At 57.9% G+C, this 17,185-nt stretch overlaps 1 protein-coding gene across 1 annotated transcript; it reads left to right on the top strand.

Moving 5' to 3' along the window:
- The first annotated feature begins 8,884 nt into the window (after positions 1-8,884).
- On the top strand, positions 8,885-16,475 carry NHLH1 (nescient helix-loop-helix 1). The gene is made up of 2 exons (XM_040539045.1): positions 8,885-10,850; positions 13,873-16,475. The coding sequence occupies exon 2, from the start codon at positions 14,277-14,279 to the stop codon at positions 14,673-14,675; it is 399 nt and encodes a 132-aa protein (XP_040394979.1). The 5' UTR covers positions 8,885-10,850; positions 13,873-14,276; the 3' UTR covers positions 14,676-16,475.
- The last annotated feature ends 710 nt before the right edge of the window (positions 16,476-17,185 follow it).

Raw genomic sequence — 17,185 nt, 5'->3', positions numbered from 1 at the left:
AGATATCTTTTCTTTATAATAAGGATTTTCATGGCCTCTAACTCCTAATCTTTGGGCAGAAAATATCGGTTCCCTCAAATTATCCAAGTAGACTATTTCTGTGCTTGAAAGTGCTTTAGTTGAGAAAGAGGACCACAAAACAGCATGTGATCTGACAATTTTTTAAAATATATTTTTCCATTCATAAGGTAAGTTTATTATATTTTCTTTATGTATCAAAATGCAAATGCGTAGTTCTGGGTGCAGCAGTGCCATGTGAAGAGGTGGTGGGGTGAGAGATGGCTAATCAGCAAAGTGGGTCTATATACACAAGGTTCTTGATAATTTTTAAATTATAAATGTTTCTTTAACATACTTCCCTCTCTCTCTCTCCTTTCAAATCTAGGTTCTTTGCTTGGGGCTTTTTTTTTTCCTGAAGGCTTCTGGTTGGAATTATTATTTTTTTCCCCTCTCCTTGCTCATGTTCCCCGTAGAAACAGACATAAGCCCTTTTACCACTCCCAGCCCCATTTTCCACTCCCAGCTTTTTGTTCAGAGCCGCTCTCTGGCGAGGCGAACAAACAGCTGCCTCCGTTGTCTGTGCCTACGCCGCTCCTCGGATGGCCAACAGGTCTCCCCTGTGGACAGTGCAATGAGCAACCCTCCTATCAGTGGCTGACAAGAGGAAGGGAGAAGCAAGGGGGCTAGGCTGGCAGGCGCTGCAGCAGACACACATTTTCCCTACCGCTGCCAATGCTGGAGAACACCAAAAGTCTTCGCTTGACTCTCAGCCCAAAATTTACCCTGAGCTGGGGATTTGCGTGTCCTTCAAACTCCTGGTGCCAGCAGGGTCGCTGAGCGGAGGGGTAGGAGGAGAGGCGGTAGTCGTCGGTGTTTCCAGCCCTCCTCATTGTGTTTTGCCATGGTCAGTAAATTCATTTTGCTCAGCTGGCTTTTGATGATCAGGCTTGCGCTGCTCGGATCTGAGCCTTCCCTCCTCTGGGGAATTGGGCCTGAGTGTAGGATGAAAGGGGGTGGGGAAGAAATAGGATTGCTGGATTCATCTGGGAAGTAAATGAGCTACAGGAGTGAGTCAGTCTCCCCGTGTTTCTCTTCCCTGTCCTTCCCCTCCCAGTGCCCGTTCTCATTGGTGACACAAACTCAGCTCCTGGCCTCTTTGACAGGGGCGAGGGGATGCTCTTGAGACCTCGAGGTGAACAGTACTTGAAATACAAAGATGTTTTGTTGAAGTAGAGCTAATGTTGGTGAAAGGAGCTGCTTTGTGTGTCGTGGAGAATGAAATCGCATTTTATACAGAAACAGCACCATGCAAAAAGGTCTTACGTTCACCTGCATCCCTCTCCAGATCATAAATGGGGCAAGCCGGGAGGAATTGAGATCTCTGACCTGTTCAGTCATTTATTCTCACTCCTGATCTTCAAACAAAGAGCTGACAGTGGATTTGGGAGTGCTCATTCCCCTCCGCTGGGACCGGGAAGGCCTTTGCTGCTTTTGTGTATGGCTACTAAACCGCTGCCCCGTAGGGAATTGCTGTCTGCTGGTTTAAGCCCGGAGACAGTGTCTTAGCCCTGAAAAGGCTCACTCTTAAGCCATCCTTTCCATGCCTTCATTTTGAGCGCAGTTATCCGCAGTAGATGCATTTTCCCACTTTAAAAATGAAACAGCCCTGACCCCCTGTTTATCTTCCTTTATAATGTACGGTAGCAGCCTTTGGTTTGGGGCTGGGTTGCACATCTCTAGTTCCTCCTGCCCACCCTGATGTAACAGCAGCTGTCCTCAGCTGCACGAACCTTAAAGTTGATAACTCCCCCGATACGCTTGTCTCCATCACTCCTGAGATTATGTGCATTAATTAGAGCATCCCTAATGCTAATAAGCAATGGGGAATAAGTGTTTTCTCAGGACGCGGAAAGTAGTTTGAGCGTTGCCTTAAATGTAGATTTTTCTTTGCAACAGCGACAAAATTACTGAGTTTTGAGGTGCAACTGCGTGTGTTTTGATGGGTGCTGGCTGAACCAGGTGGAGTCGAGGTGGCAGCCTTTTCCAGGCAGCGATGGCAGAAGAGCCACCCTTTCCCACTCCCCCTTTCGTGCTGGCTGCTGTGCTTCAGACGGCTGCGCAGGGCGACAGCGCAAAGCTGGCGGTGTGGCCTTCTGTGAGGTGGGCTGATGCAAGCAAGATAATGCCCCTTGTTCAAAGCCTGCTTTCTGTGATAATTAGATAAGTTTGCATGGGAAATTATGCAAAGCATATGGAAAGCAAACAACTTGTCTGGTCATCTTTTGAAGCGAAGGCTTTGAGCTGCCTCTTGGTCTAGGGAAGGGAGCAAACACCGCGTGTCTGCTGTAGCTGGTCCAGGAGGACATAGTCCAGTGGGGAAATGATTCACAGGAACACTCCAGAAATAGCTGTTTTCTAGCCTTGACAGACTTCTTCTAGCAAATGACTTACGATACTCTCCCAGCTGACTAGCAGAGCCAGCAGAGGGGACAAAAGCTCACTCCGGTGCAGCTGCTGCATACCAATCAAGTTCAGGTACTGGGGAAAACGCTTTCTTCTGCCTCTCAGACTGGCTTGTTGCTCCAAAGCACGAGGACTTGACTTTCTTCCAGTACTACATTTTGAGGTTGTTTTACATCATTCCTGGTCTAACCTGTTCTTCCCGCTGCTTATAGATGCTGGGTAGCTTTGAGTTCTGTCCAAGCATTTGGCATCCTTGGCATTTTTTAGGCACTGAGTTCAGCAGGTCACTTATTCCGCTGGTTTAGTGGGATGGGGAGTCTGCAAGCTCACTCCTTTGCTCAACGCTTGACCAAAGGAACAGGAGAAAAAGGAGAAAGCAGCTGAGCAGCCCAAGAGCAAATTCACCCTCAAGGGATGGAGCCTGGGAGAAGCAAGTTCTGCGGCCTTCTGCCAGGGGAAAAAGAAGTGATGCAACTTCTAGCAAGTGTTGCCGAACTGCTCTTCAAAATAAACAGGTTGACGCCGGTGAGGGCTGGGGCAGCTGCTCCCAGGGGCAATCTCCTGTCTGCACCTTGCGCTCTTCTGTTGAAGGTGAAGGCTGCAGCTCTGCGCCTCTTCCTTCCCATCTCCTCCCTGCGTCCAGCCCTGGCGAGCCTGGTGGTGGCAGAACAGCCCTGGAGAAGACGGAGGACGCTGGAACCAGCTTTCCTCTTGTGCTTGGAGAGGAGCGATTTGCTGCCTGTCGTTCTGCTACAAAGTGCTGAGCCTGGAACAGAAACGCAGGCAGCTCTGCCTTGCTTTTCTCCTGCCAGTCCTCGACTGTCCTCCAAAATCTACTTCGTCCCTTTGCCTTGCCCAGCTCAGAAGTCCTGTCCTTACTGATATCCCCCCACAGACTCTCCGTGCAGCTCCAACGCTGCCTCTGGTACCGAGATTGGTCGATAATCCGGGCAGTAATCTGAAGAAACTCTCCCCACACCACCTCCAGCTACATCAAAGCCTAGACTAGGTTTTTTTGGGCAGCCCCTCGCTCCTCTTGCTGAGGAGGGCAGCTGGCACATGCTGTCTCTGCCGCAGAGCCCCCAGGCATCTTGCTGAGACACTCCCCCGCCACGCACACACACAATCTGCAAGCATCAATTTCCTCTCCTCTCTCCCCACGCAACTCTACCAGGGATTTCTGCACAAAAAGAAGATGCCACTGACTCTCTTGACCTCTGAACTCAGCTGCCTCCCAGGAGGCAGAGGGCTGGGGCTGAGCCCAGAGAGGAGGGTTTGCAGCTGCCCTTGTGCCCGGAGGGGGGAGACATATGGGGGTGACAGTCAATGAGACAAGGAGAAAGGAGAGGAAATGTGTGTTTTCTTAGCGCCCAGCCTCCCAGCTCCTGGGAACTTTATGGCTCTGGAATATTAAGAGGCAGGAAAGTTCATTAATACCCAGAACAAAGCCAGGGCTGTTTGGCTTCTGGGAAGAAGGAAGTAGCGGAGACAGGAAGAAAAAAATCGGTGTCTTCCCAAATAATTTTTCTATGTTTTATCAGCAGCTAAAATAGAGGTGAAGCTGATCTGAGGATGAAGGGTTTGGTTTTTGGGGACCAAAGAAAGGCTTTCTGACAAAGGGCAGGAAAGTTTGCTCTGGTGGGAGATGAGTGAGCTGTAGGAACAGCTACCGGTGCCTTATTCAAGCTGGGGACTGAACCTGGGACTTTGCAGAGAACCGTTCATGGTATCATTCTCTCCATCACTTCTCCAGGAAGTCACCATTTCTCTTACTTGAGCTGAAACTTCTGCTCTCCACGTTGCATCCTTCCTCTCCAGGCTGCCCAGCTTCTGCCGCCTCTCCTCTTCCCAGCACTGGAGCCCAGCATCTGCGCTTTGGGCACCAGCGGCTGCTGCTGGCCAGCGTCGAGCTCCCCGCAGATGGCCCTGCTGGGGATGTCATTCCCCCCTTTGCTTGCCCATGATGGGCAGCATTGCAGTGGGGTTGGGTTCAGCTCCCAGTTCAGCTATTGCCAGCTTTGACACCTTGCTCAGCATTTAGAGACACCGAGGCATTGTTCTACGCGCTGCTTTGAGGTGTATTTGGGCAGCCAGACTCTGTTTTCACAAGTGACAGTTGCTTATGTGGAGACTAGTGAAGGGAGAGCATTTAGCCTTAACTCCCAGATAAATAGGTAGAGAAAATCTGCCACCCACTTGCTTCGTGAACAAGTTCTACCTCTCTGCCTGCCTTTGAAGTTGCTCCAGATCTCTCTGGAGTGGGCCTGAGCCCATCCTTTGCCTACACAGGCTGGTCCGTGGACCGCTAAAGCGGCTGTGGATGTAACGGAGCCTTTGTGCGATGCTGCTGTCTAAAGGACACATCCGGGACTGCTAAGGAATCGTTTCGGTTACAAGAAGCCAACCTGGGAAAGTGTTTGCTTGGACAAAAATAAGCAGGTGGGAAATGCAAACCAGAAACCTCTGTCTGCACATCCCTCACCCGCTTCGTGCAAGGATCACGGGGTGCTGTATGATGATGGGGGGGCTGCCTGTCCTGGGCCAGGACACTCCGATGTGATGGTGGAGTCAGGTGTGCAGCCTGATCTGGCTCTAAAGCTGGAGGAAACTGATGCAAAGAGACTGCACGGTCTTTTTTCCTGAGTCAATGAAAGCTGTAAGAGAACCCAGGGGTTCTGTGTCGCTGCCTCGTGTTCTATCCAGCAGCCTGAAGTTGCTCTCCAGGGCTCCTGCTGCCACAGTGGTTGACAACTGTTTTCTGTGTTGTACCCACGAGCAGCAGTGAGTCCAGCTGAAGGAGCAAAAGCAGCTTAGCTCAGGACAACCATCGCAGCAAGCAGAGGTCGTTGGCTGGTGCCCAGCAGGCATCTGAGTCTAACGTGTTTAAAATTGGGGTCTGAATACTGCAAATAGCAGTGCGGTTATTGCCAGGCTGGATCATGCCCAGGGTCCATATCTGCTGTAGCCCTCGTCTCCGACAGAGACCAGCAACTGCTGCTATTGGGAAAGGCACAAAAGAACCTGGAGTGACCCCGCATCCCAGCTCCCAGCTGTGCAAGACCTGGGCACCTGATCGCCATGCTCAGTACCGTCGAAGCAGTCCACCCCAACTCTGCTCAGCCTCGTCCTCTCTCTGTGTGCAGCAAGAAGACCCAGTCAAATTTTCCTACTGCAAGCCTGTGCCTCTGTCTGTCTGTCTGTCCATCGACCAGCCAGTTGCGTGCATTCCTGGAGAAAAATGCTGGGGCTAGAGGAAATGTGAGGTAGTTTGGAGGGATGGTGCTAGGAGGAGATGATGGTGCTAGGAGGAGGTTTTGCCACCACCTCCCGTTTAGCGACTCAAGCTTGCTCCTTCACAGCCTGCCCTGTGCTCCTGGGGCCCTGTCCTTTTATCTCCGTGCTTTGTCCAGCCTCTTTCACCTGCCTGTCCAGCCCGTGCGCGGTGCAATTACTCGGAGGAAGCAGAGGATGAGGCAGGGACGGAGGATGCTGCTTAGGACCTACAGCGCTCTGCTACCCAGGTGATCTTTCCCCAGCGCCAGCACAGCTCTAGCAGCGAGGTTTCTGGGGCTAATCAAGATCGACATACAAACAGAGCAGCATCTCTGCATCTCGCAGCCAGCAGAAAGGGAGAAGCAGATGGGCTAGAGGAGGCAGGGAGCTGCTGCTAAATGGATTGATGGAGAGGCCTTTAAGAGAGATGGATTGGAGAGGGAGCCGCTGGAGGAAAGGGCCGGGGCGGCCACGCTGCGAATGGGGCAGGGGCCCAGGGAGATGATGGGAAGGGAGAAAGGCCTGCAGATAACAGATGGATGGACACAAAGACTGGAAGGGAAGAGAGGGACAGATGGACAGGCAATAGAGAGAGTCAGGAGAAGAGAGGGATCTGAACGTAATTAGATTGGATCCGATTATGACAGACTCGATTAGAGCAATATTATGATCAGGAGCTTCTGTCGCTATTTGGCTTTTAGGGGGGAACAAAGCCAGAGAGCACGTGTGGAAGGGGGACAAGCAGAGGCGAAGGGAGCTGGGAAGGATGAAAGGAAAGGGGCTCCTTGTGAAAGCTGTCAGTGGTGGTGGTGACAGATTGTCTAGTTATCGAGCACCGGGGCCGTCTGTCACCGACCGCTCACAAAACCTGCACTCAATAAAAGCCAGGGAGACAAAGGCGAGGAGAGGAGAGGGGCTATCGGAGCCGAGAGCTTCTGTCACGAGCCAGGCAAGCGTGCCCAGGGCGTGGGGTGTGCTGTGCAGAGCAGGGCCCTGCTGTTATTAGCTGGGCGCATGCACAAGGAAACACGGGGGTGCACACAAACGTGTGCTGAGAGGTGCTGGGCCGTGCCCTGCCACCTACCCACACTCACACATGCCCTGCAGCCCAAGTTTACACACTCACTTGTGCACACACAGCTCGCACGGACAACCTGCGTGCACCTGCAGTTGTGTGCTCTACCACGCTCAGCCAAAAAAGGTTTTGAGCCCGGTGTTGCGAGGGCGGCATCACCCCGAGCGATGGCTCGTGCGCTGCCCGGGTGTTCCTGGGCTGCTGCTTCCCACCGACTGCCCGTGAGGTGGCCGGAGCACCGCCCGGCGGTGTCACGGGGTGGTCGGCGAGGCCGTGCACCGGCTGCACGGAGCAGCCCGAGCCCCGCAGCCAGCCCGGCTGCAGCAGTTGGTTGTAACGGAGCGCTGCAGCCCAGCCCTGATGGAGACGGCAGCTGCAGCCTCTACGACCCGCGCGTGTGCACACCTGGAAGAAGGGTAACGGCACCAAACTGTCACCACAGGTGCTGGAGGACCTCTTCTGCAGGGGATGGCCCAAAAACACACCGGAGAAGGCTTTGCTGGAAGTGAGCAGCTGGGTCATGGCGGGAACACGGGGGAGCTCAGCAGAGCTGTCTGAGTTTTGTTCTGCAGAGGGTCCTTGCTGGACGGACGGGACGTGGTCCCACCATGTGCGTGAAGATGCCAGTCCTCGGGGGCAGAAGTGGTCATGTCCCGGCAGCGATGCTCTTTCCAGCATCCGTGAGTCATGGCAGGGATCTCCCTCGCGCTCTCCCACCCATCGCTGGGGCGTGCAGCCCCTCTCTGTATAAAAGTCCTCAAAACTCTGGCTGGGTCTGCTCCAGCAGCCCAAGGGTTAAAGCTGCCTGTTTTCCCTGACAAGCAGAGGCCAGCGTGGTCCCCGGTGGCTTTGTACAATATGTCGCCTCATCTCCTGCCAAATGCTGCCTCTTGGAACCTCTTTTCATACCTCGCCGTGCCCTCCCTGCACGCAGGCGGGAGGCCGGGAGCGGCATCCCCCCGCGGGGGTCCCCGGCCGTGCCTCCTCCCGCAGCTCATCCCCAAAAACCCCTGGCTCGAGGTGGGCAAATCCTGGAGGGCTCCGTCCCCTGGGGTGGGAGCGCCACGACGGACCCACCTCGACCTCACCCTCGCAGGTCACGGCGAAGCTAGCGAGAGGTTTTTGAAAGTTGGCCGCGCTCCCGCCGCCATTCACCAGCTTCGTTTGCCGCTTGAATGCCGTGTTGAAAGGGAGGCCCAGGAATTCGGAGGGAAGGAGGGCTTTCTGCAGGCTCCGGCTTGTGGGCTCCTGCGATTAAGAAACCTGGTTGGTTTTGGTGAGGGATACCAGTTTCTGCCAGTCAGGAAGTTGGGAAATTGAGAAGGGAAGAACAAAGCCAAAGGGTCTCTTGTTCTCCCTCCCCCGGATCTCATCAGTTTTTGGCCAGCCTTAGGATACCTGAAGCTCCCAAGTTCTTGCTGAGGAGGCAGAGAAGGAGGCAGCAGCCAAACTCCCGGGGACCACAGCTGCTCACGTGGGCTCTGAGCAAGGGAAGGTCGCAGCCGAGGGGGGAACTTCGGCTTGGATAGCAGGAGAGAGGTCTCGAGTTTCTCGCTGTGCCGTCACCCTCCCACGAGACCCGTGGCCATGGCTTCATCTTGGCACGGCGGGGAGGCGCGGCCCCGCCGGTGCTCATCTCGCCCCCCACGAGCCCTTGCGAGCACGAGGGCTGCGTCCTGCCCGCAGGCACATCTCACGGATGAAGAGCGGCCGAGCTGAGGGACGTCCCCAGGTGATGTCCTCCCTCCCGGCAGCGAAGGGGCCTTTGCGATCTCAGCTCTTACCTGCGGAAGGAGGAAGGCTGGGAGGCAGCTGAGGGCAGAGTTAAGGTGACGGCAGGCTGGGACGGGGACCGTCTGCTGTGCTTGTGTCACTGGGGCCACACAGAGGGCTGTCCTGGCTGATGTCCCCCACCTCGGGGCTGAGCCAGGCAGCCTGCGTCCTTTGCAGGGGGAGGATGGATCTGCCTGAGCCTGGAGAGAAAAACTTGAGTGGGGGCCTGCTGAAAGGAGCAGGAACCTGCCCGCTCGCCTGGACGCTGCGGTGGCCACGAGGCCGGCACAGCCTGGGCCTGGCGTCCCTGCGGGGAGGCTCCAGCAGCCAGCTTCGCTCCTTCCCTCCCCTCCTCCCCGAGCCCAGCCCGGCAGGATGCCCGGAGCAGCCCAGCATCAGCTGCAGAGAGAGGTGGGGCCCTGCTGGCGTCCTGGCAGGGGGAGAGGAGCTGGCCCTGGGGGTGGGCAGGCGAGACGGAGCAGAGGAGGGAGCAAGAAATAAATGCAAACAGCCCATCGGGCTCTCGGGGGAGACGGGGGCCCAGGCGGAGCGCTGCCGCGCGTGCGGAGAGAGGAGGGGGACGCAGGGGGATGTGGGGCTGGTGAGTGGTGCCCGTGCCCGTGGACGTGCGTGTGCTGCTCGTTTTCATGTGCAAGAGGAGTGATTTGTGCGTGTTGTGTGTGAGAAGTGTGCGTGGGGCAGGCGTGTGCTGGATGCGTGATGTGCGTTGCATCCAGTGCCTTCTCCAGGCGTGCTGCGCCTCGCGCGCGCGTTCGTCTCGGGGCGGATGTGGCTACTGCCACGAGCTCATTAGGCAAATATTGTTTTATAATCGGTGCCATAGCAATGGTGAGGCAGGCTCCTCGCTGCCACCTGAGCCCTCTGCCTCGTCCACCGCACGCCCTGCAAACTCCGAGACCATCTGCTGATCCGTGCCACGGGCTGGAGCCTGCCCAGGTGCCGATGCCCATCACCTGGGCTTCGCCCGCCTTGCGGGGAGGGGAAGCAGCCCCCGGGGACTGGGAGCGGGGCAAGAATCCAGCACCTGGGGGAGGGACGGAGGGGGTGATGGCGGGATGCTCCAGCAAGCAAACTGCAGGGAGGTCTGGGAGGATGCGCACAAGTACGTATGTATGTGTGGGACGGGGGATGCACGGGTTTCCGAGCCGGGAGTTTACTGGTAATGGAGACAAACTGGAGGAGATTTTTTCAAGACGGAGTTTAATGCAAGAATCTTAAATCTAGGAAGGGTGAGAGGCAGAGACGGTTTAACCCACAAAAGAGATCATTGCTTTGTGGTTGGCAGTGCTTCAGAGCAGTACCTGTGTGTTCTGGGTACCTCTTCCTTTCACTTTCTTTTTCTCTCCTCACCAAACTTTACTCCAGGTGAATTTCACAGCAGCTCACAGGCAGCACCTATGGGACAGTTGCTGCTGCTGCTGCTGGAGCCTGTCTGGGAGAGGCTCCCAGTGGTCCAGGCACCCACGGGTGCTCACCTGCCCCACGCGCAGACCCACGGCCGGGTGATGCCCGCTCCCGGCTGCTTGCACGCGGACACACGTGCGTGCCAGCAGTGCACGGACACGCAGCCCGCCTCGCACATGCACCCACGCCGCGGTGGGGAGAGCTGCGCCGTCGGTCCCGCTGCTTCTGCAGCCGCCTATCCTCGTCCCACCCCGGCGCAGAGCCTCGCCTGCCCATCGCTCTCTTGCCACGCTCACTCCCCATCTCTCCATTTCTCCTTTATGAAATATGCATGGAGAACAGATGTCGCCTTCTCCCGGAGCACCCCCACCCTCCTCCCTCCCTCCCTCCCAGCCCACCACCTCCATCCACCCTCCAGGACCACATCCAACCTCCACCTCCCTCCTCTCCCGGGGGCTCCAACCTCCCGCACAGCCAATGGCATCCCCCTCTCTTGGCTTTAATATTTATGAGGGGGGGAGCACCGGAGCGGCCAATGAGGCTGCCGGGGTCGGACCCGGCGTGCGAGGCTGGGGTGTATATATAGCGTGCGGGGCACATGCCTCCTCGGGGTGTCCATCTCAACGCGCGGTGGCCCGCCGGCGCTCCTGCCCAAGGAGTGAGATGCCAGGGCCCCGAGGCCACCGGGGCTCCCCCTGAGCCCCGGCCCCATCCCGCCGAGCAAGACGCCAACTTTCCACCTCCTCGATGGACGGATGAGCCAAGCGGCTCCTGGCTCCCTGGATTATTTGAGCTTCTGGAAGGGAAAAGCTGGAGCCCGGGAATGGTCGGCGGCTTGGCGGTAAGGGGCCTCTCCTCGGGGTGGGATAGCAACGTGCCCGGCCGCTGCTGGGAGCTTTGATGCCGCTGAAATGCGAGTGGGATAGGTGGGGAGGTGCGGGGTCAGCGGTGTTACGTGCTCCAGGTGCTCTCGGAAGGGGTGCCTGACCCGCTCACGCTTTGGGGCCACCTTTAGGGCACGAGCACGCACTCATGTCCTTCGCTTTGGGCTTGGCAGTGACCTGGGGGATTCTGTTCGGAAACAAGGGAAGGAGCCTCCGCTCAAATGGCCTGAAAGTGGGGTCCTAGGCACAGCCTGCGCCCTCTTTGCGTGGCCAGGGAGCCTTCAGAAATTGCCGCACCACTGGTCTGGAGTGCAAAGGAAAGGGCGAGGGGGGAGAGCAAAGGGCTGGGGAGCTTTGCTTCCCCTCGGGGCCATCCCTGGGGCTTTGCTGGAGGCAGGGCTGGGACAAGCAGGGGTTTACAGGAGGTTCTTGCAGCAGATGGCTTTAGGAACGTGTCAGTTTGTGGTTCATCCAAAGGAAAGAGTCCCTCAGAGCACGCGTTTCAGAGGAAAGCTTGTTGAGGCTGGACTAACCCTGCAAAGAAGGAGCAGGGTAAGGAGTACTGGGGTCCAGTTCTGAAACTTGTCCTGCTGACATCCTCCCGCGACCAAGAGCAGAGAGAGGCCCCGGGCAGGACTCCTGCCTCCCATTGCTCAACAACCCCTAAAATTCACTCGCGGGGATGTTGAGACGGTGACAGCAACGCGTCCCACAGCCTTCTGCACCGGCACGCTGGTGCGTGGTGCTCGGGCTGGTCCCGAGCCTGCTCCTCATCCCTCTGCCCGAGGAGAGGAGTTTTTGCAGCCTGTCCTCCCCCAGGATGGCAGTGACAGTGTCACGGGAGGCTGGGGGGAGGCTGGGGCTGGAGGTTGTCGTTCCTCTCCTCCCCTGCCCCGTGCTGATGGGGCCGGGGGGCAGAGCCGCAGCTTCTTGCCACGGGGCAGCCCCGGGCCGGATGCGGCAGCGCCTGAGTTTGCAGAGCGAGAGGAGAGCGGGCCCCTTGAATTCAGGGCAGCAGCGCTGGGATAACGGAGGCAGAAGAGGTCACGAGCGTGTCCCCGGGAGCAAGGGGGAGTGTTTAAAGAGGAGCCACACACCTGAGCGCCACCCTGGGTGTCCGCACGCTGACTCCTCGCTGCACCCCAGGTCCGGCACCGGGCTCAGGGCTGCTGTGGCGTGTGTCCGGCCCCAGAGCTGACGTCTCCCCTTCTCCCAGCCCCGCTGCAGCCTCCCCGGAGCTCGGGCTCCCGGCTGGAGCCGCAGCAGCTGGGAGCGATGCTCCAGGGAACCGTATAATGAGCAGGAATGATGTGACCACGCAGGAATACGGCCGTGGTGACAAGGTGGCCAGGCAGAGCAGTGGCAGAAGGGATGCTCAGCTCGGGCATGGCTTGCTTTGAGCTGTTTGCACCCTGACACGCTGCTCCCAAGCAGCCGGCAGGGAGGGACAGAGCGCGAGGAAGGAGGTCCTGGCTCTGCGGGAAGGGGACAAGAGAAACAAGGGGCTGGGGAAACGAAAGCAAGACAGAAGCAGAGGAGGTTGAACGGGGTGCAGGAGGCACGGCCATCGTACACGGCTACAGCAGCTGTGGCTGACGTGGGAACTTCAGGTGCACGCGTCTGTGTGGGTCCGGCTTCGCTGTCCGCAGGCAGAGCAAGTCAAACACGAAGCTAAAGTCGGGCTCGCCCTAAGGACAGTGCAGTTTATGTCATGCTGAAAGCCCTGAGGATATCTCCCGAGAGCCACCTTTCTATCAGCCCTTACTTAAAACAGCTCCAGGCTAAGGGCTTCACGGGAATAACTTTTTGTTCAGGGTTTGGGTGCTTTACTTGTGCTGCCGCACTGTTCTGTGTCCCAGAAAAGAAAAAAAAAAAAAAAAGTCCAGCTGTTTTTGTTTTTTTTTAGTGAAATCTGAATATTCCAGTGCAAGGGTGAGTGTGTAGATGCCTGGCGGGGCAAATATATGAGCCTGGGTGTAAATTACTGTGCGTAAATGGATGTGGGATTCTCATAGAGGAGTTTTTGACTGGGACCACTCGTGTGTATCTGCTGGGATGTGTGTGTGTAAGCACAGAGGAACAGCCACGTATGTTAGTGTGGGGACAGGAGGACCGTGCAGTCCCTTCTGTGCATGCTTAGGGGGTTCCTTGTGCTTCCTGGGCAGCGTTTCTGTAAATACACATCAAGGCTCTGTCCATCAGCCGCCTTTTAAAATGGGATGTGGGCTATTTCTCCCCAGCCATCGCCTGTCCATATTCGTTTGGGTTCCATTTCTCAGTCATATGGCTCATTACGAGCTTGTCAGGCCTGAGCGATGTAATATGTTGTACATCTCTGCCTGGCTGCCTTCCCAGCCCCGCTGCTGTCTCTTCGCGCAGCAGCGTTTCTCCTTCCGAAGTTTGTTCCCCGGCCCCTGCTCCACCTCAGCACATCCCCTGCCCGGGGACAATGTCCGTGCAGCAAGCCCTTATCTCTCCCCGTGCTGGGGCTCGGGGTCCCCAAGCATCAGCGCCGAGCAGCAGAGGCAGCAGGCAGGGGAGAGGGGCGAGGACAGGAGGCAGCCTTCCCGGCCGGCGGCACAGCATCCCGGAGGGAGCGGGCAGCCAGCTTCTATTTGGACACATCAAGCAAAGCAGCTGTGTTGGGTTCCATATGTCTGGGGTGCCAGGATCCATGACATACGGGCTCATTTAGTATACAATAAGCCCCCCTTCCCCTCGCCCCCGCAGTCTGTTTTTCCCCTTCACTCATCCACCACCTGTCATCTCTCCGGAGAGCCAGGAGAGGCGGCTTCCACCTTCTCCCAGCACTGCTCCGCAGGCTCCTTCTCCGCCACCGGAGCCCCGTCCCAGCCCGACGGGGACAGGCTTTCCCCCGGCCACCGCCGCAGGGCAGCCAGAGCAAACCATCACGCCTCCAGCGTCCCCTTTCCGTCCTGCCCAGCGGCTCTGAGAGCCCCTCTGCTTCTTTTTTTCCAGAGCGCGCCGGAGGAGGTCGGCTCTGACACCTGACGGCTCCAAACCTGGGTCCTGCCGCGGCTGCACGGGGGAGCCCCCGGTCTCTGTGCACCTGCACGGTGCCAGCACCGAGGATACTTATTTATTTATTGTGTTTCTATGCATCCTGCCCTTTTATTTACATGGTTTATTGTTGAAGTCGTCGCCCACCCAGCGAGGAAAAGGGAAAAATTTTGAAATTCCCTTGCAGGGACGGTGTGTGATGAGGAGGAGGAGGAGGAGAATAAGCAGGGGTTCGCTGTGAGCCGGGGACCTCGTTCAAGCCGAGCAGCTTTGCTTCGACGTGGTGCCCGCGTCAGTCTGTCCTGCAGTGCCTCCTGCCCGAAGCGTCCGTCCGTCTGCCTGCCCGCCCCTCCTCTGCGAAGATGATGCTCAACTCGGACCAGACGGAGATCGACCTGCCCCCGACACACTCCGAGTCCGAGTCCGTCTTCAGCGACTGCGGCCGCGCGGGCAGCGTGGAGGACGCCAGCGGCGTCGGTTTGTGCACCCCGTCCCGCATGGCCGAGCAGGGTGAGGCCGTGAAGAAAGACCTGCAGCACCTGAGCCGGGAGGAGCGCCGGCGCCGGCGGCGTGCCACGGCCAAATACCGGACAGCCCACGCCACGCGGGAGCGCATCCGCGTCGAGGCCTTCAACATGGCCTTCGCCGAGCTGCGGAAGCTGCTGCCCACCCTGCCGCCGGACAAGAAGCTCTCCAAGATTGAGATCCTCCGCCTGGCCATCTGCTACATCTCCTACCTGAACCACGTGCTGGACGTCTGAGCCGCCCAGCCTGCGTCCATCCGTCCGTCCGTCTGTCTGTCTGCCACATCTCCTACCTGGACGTGTGCTGGGCATCCGAGCCAAGAGCTCAAGTCCGTCTGTCCGTCCGTCTGCGACCTGCGCCACATGTTGGGCACCCGAAATGCTGTGCCTGCATCCACCCGTCTGTCCGAATGGACCGAGTCCCCGTCCGTCTGCTCTGCCCCCTCTTTGAACTACGGTCTGTATTCCCCCACCACCAAGCCCATGTCCGTCTGTCTGTCTGTCCTGAGCCAGGCTGGCTGTTCGGTCCTTCGGCCGTCTGTCTGTCCTGCTGGATCTGCTGCCTCAAGGCCGTGCTGGCCGTGTGTGCTCCCAGCTCCTGCCCATCCTCCTGCTGCACGTCCCGCTGAGAGCGCTGATGGGATCCTGAGCCCGCATCCGTCCTTCTGTCCGCCACGTCCACTGCCTGACCCAGAGCGGGAGCCTCCAAGCCCGAGTTTCTCTGCGTCACCTCTTTTACACCAGCCACAAACCAGACCCGTGCAGCCCCAAGCAGCCCTGGGGGGCTTGTCCATCTGTCCGTCCGCACCTTCGGCCACCGGGCACCCCACCAGCACAGCCGCTCGGGGCGCTGGGGCTTTTGCTGCCGTTCTGCTCCTGGCGTTGTGCTGGGCACCTGAGGCGCCACACGGGGACCTTCCTGCCACCCCAGCCTGCTCTGCCCAGCAGCATCCACGGGCACAAAGCAGCCCCTCGGGGTTTGTCCTGGCTTGTCAGGAAGCACAGGGCATGCTGCTCCGTCACAAGGCACCCAGAGCCACGCTGTCCCTGATCCCATCGCAGTGGAGCTGCCTCCACCCAGGGTCTGGCCAAGCCCCTCCATTACACGTCTGCCCCAAAACCTCCTGCTTTGGGAGCATCAAACCCCAAACCCATGCATCTCTGGCTTTGCTGCCCTGGACTCTAGTGCAAAATGAGCGTGGAGCCCCCCCGGCCCTTTACTCGCTCTCTTTGCACCAACATCCGTGACCACCCGGAGCAATCTTCATCCCCCTGCCCCCCCCACCCCAGCACTTCCTCTGCCTCCCCAGTTTTTGTTTTTGTTTTTTTTTTTAAGAGTTAATTTTGCACTGGCAGCAGCAAGAGCACAAGCAGAGCCCTGCAGGGACCAGGACCGAGCCGAACCTCCGCCCAGCACACCAAAAGGCAGCGCTCTGCTGGCTGCAGGACAGGCAGGGGCCGGGCCCTTAGCGTGGGAGCGGGGAGATGGAGTCGGTGGGCTGGAGGGGAAATGTTCTTGGCGAGGGTTGGTGCCAGGTCCCGCAAACACCAGGGGGGCGGCCAAGCGGGGACTCCTCCTCCTCCCTCCTCACTGTCTGTCTGTCCTGCTGCCCGCTCCCCGCAGCCCCTGCCCTCCTGGGGTCCTGCACTCTGCTTTTTGCCCCCCTGAGATGGTCACAGCCATCCGAGCCCAGCTCAGGAGCTCGCCAGCCTCCCAGCTCCATCCCTCTCCTGTCACCGCCGCCAGCTCCCACCATCACCTCGCTCCAGACCTCATCTCCCCGCTCCCTGCAGAGGCAGGGGACCCGCCGCTACCTCCGTGCCACCGGGTACCTCCGTGCCACCGGGTACCTCCGTGCCACCAGGACGTGCCAGGGGCTGTGGCATCCCCAAGGGCCAGAGCAGGGCCCCATCACCACGGCACTCAGCGGCCGAGCAAAGCAGAGCAGGGCAGCCCACCCTTCCCCTCCACTCGCAGACCACGTCCCTGTGCCACGAGGATATTTATTGAATTAATTTATTGATAAATGTTATTATTTATTTGCTGTGTTGTGCACTTTTTGGAAAGGAAACCTAGAAAGCAAGCAAACAAACAAACAATGACCATGGCGGAAAACAAACCGACCCACCCTTGTACACGGTGTGCCCCAGCGTGTGTTTGTCTTGGCTGTTCAGACTGTGCAAGGATTTATTATTTATGAGTTCACGAGGAAGTCGGGGAGGGGGAAATGAATTAAACCAACAGCAAAAGAGATCTTGAACTCGGAGTGCCCGGCTTCCCTTTTTTCTTTCTTTCTAACCTTGCTTTTGACCATCTCCTCCCGGCAGCTGTGGGATTCCCCATGCCTGTGGCCGGAGGCGGTGGCAGCGAGACCTCAGGACAGGGAAGCATCCTCCTGGCTGGGCTGGGGCTCGCGCCGAGTCCTGGGCTTTTCCCCAGCTCTGCAGGCAGCGAGCACACGGGTGCTTGCAGGGTGGGGTGTAGCAATGAATCCGGGCAGGGAACGGGCACCCCAGTGATGTTCCTCCTGGAGATGGGGAAGGAACAAAGCCACAGGGCTTATGCTGAACGTCCTCGTCTGGATCGCTGCTTCAGCCAGGCTAGAAAGCTTCCTTCTAGTCCTTAGAGTTACCCGAGCCCATCTTGGGCACCACAGCCACTGTTTTAGCCAGGACAAGCAGCCCGGCAGTGGTGCCGTCCCTCTGGTGACAGCAGAGGGCTGAGGACACCTGGTCCAGGCATCAGC

The sequence above is a fragment of the Cygnus olor genome, chromosome 28 (genome assembly GCF_009769625.2).
Source record: "Cygnus olor isolate bCygOlo1 chromosome 28, bCygOlo1.pri.v2, whole genome shotgun sequence".
Lineage (NCBI taxonomy): Eukaryota > Metazoa > Chordata > Aves > Anseriformes > Anatidae > Cygnus > Cygnus olor.
The sequence above is the reverse complement of the archived record's forward strand: the minus strand, read 5'-3'. Positions and strand labels throughout refer to the sequence as shown.

What these genes read in the sequence shown, in the direction of transcription:
- NHLH1 (XM_040539045.1), top strand. Translation starts at nt 14,277, where the DNA reads ATGATGCTCAACTCGGACCAGACGGAGATCGACCTGCCCCCGACACAC.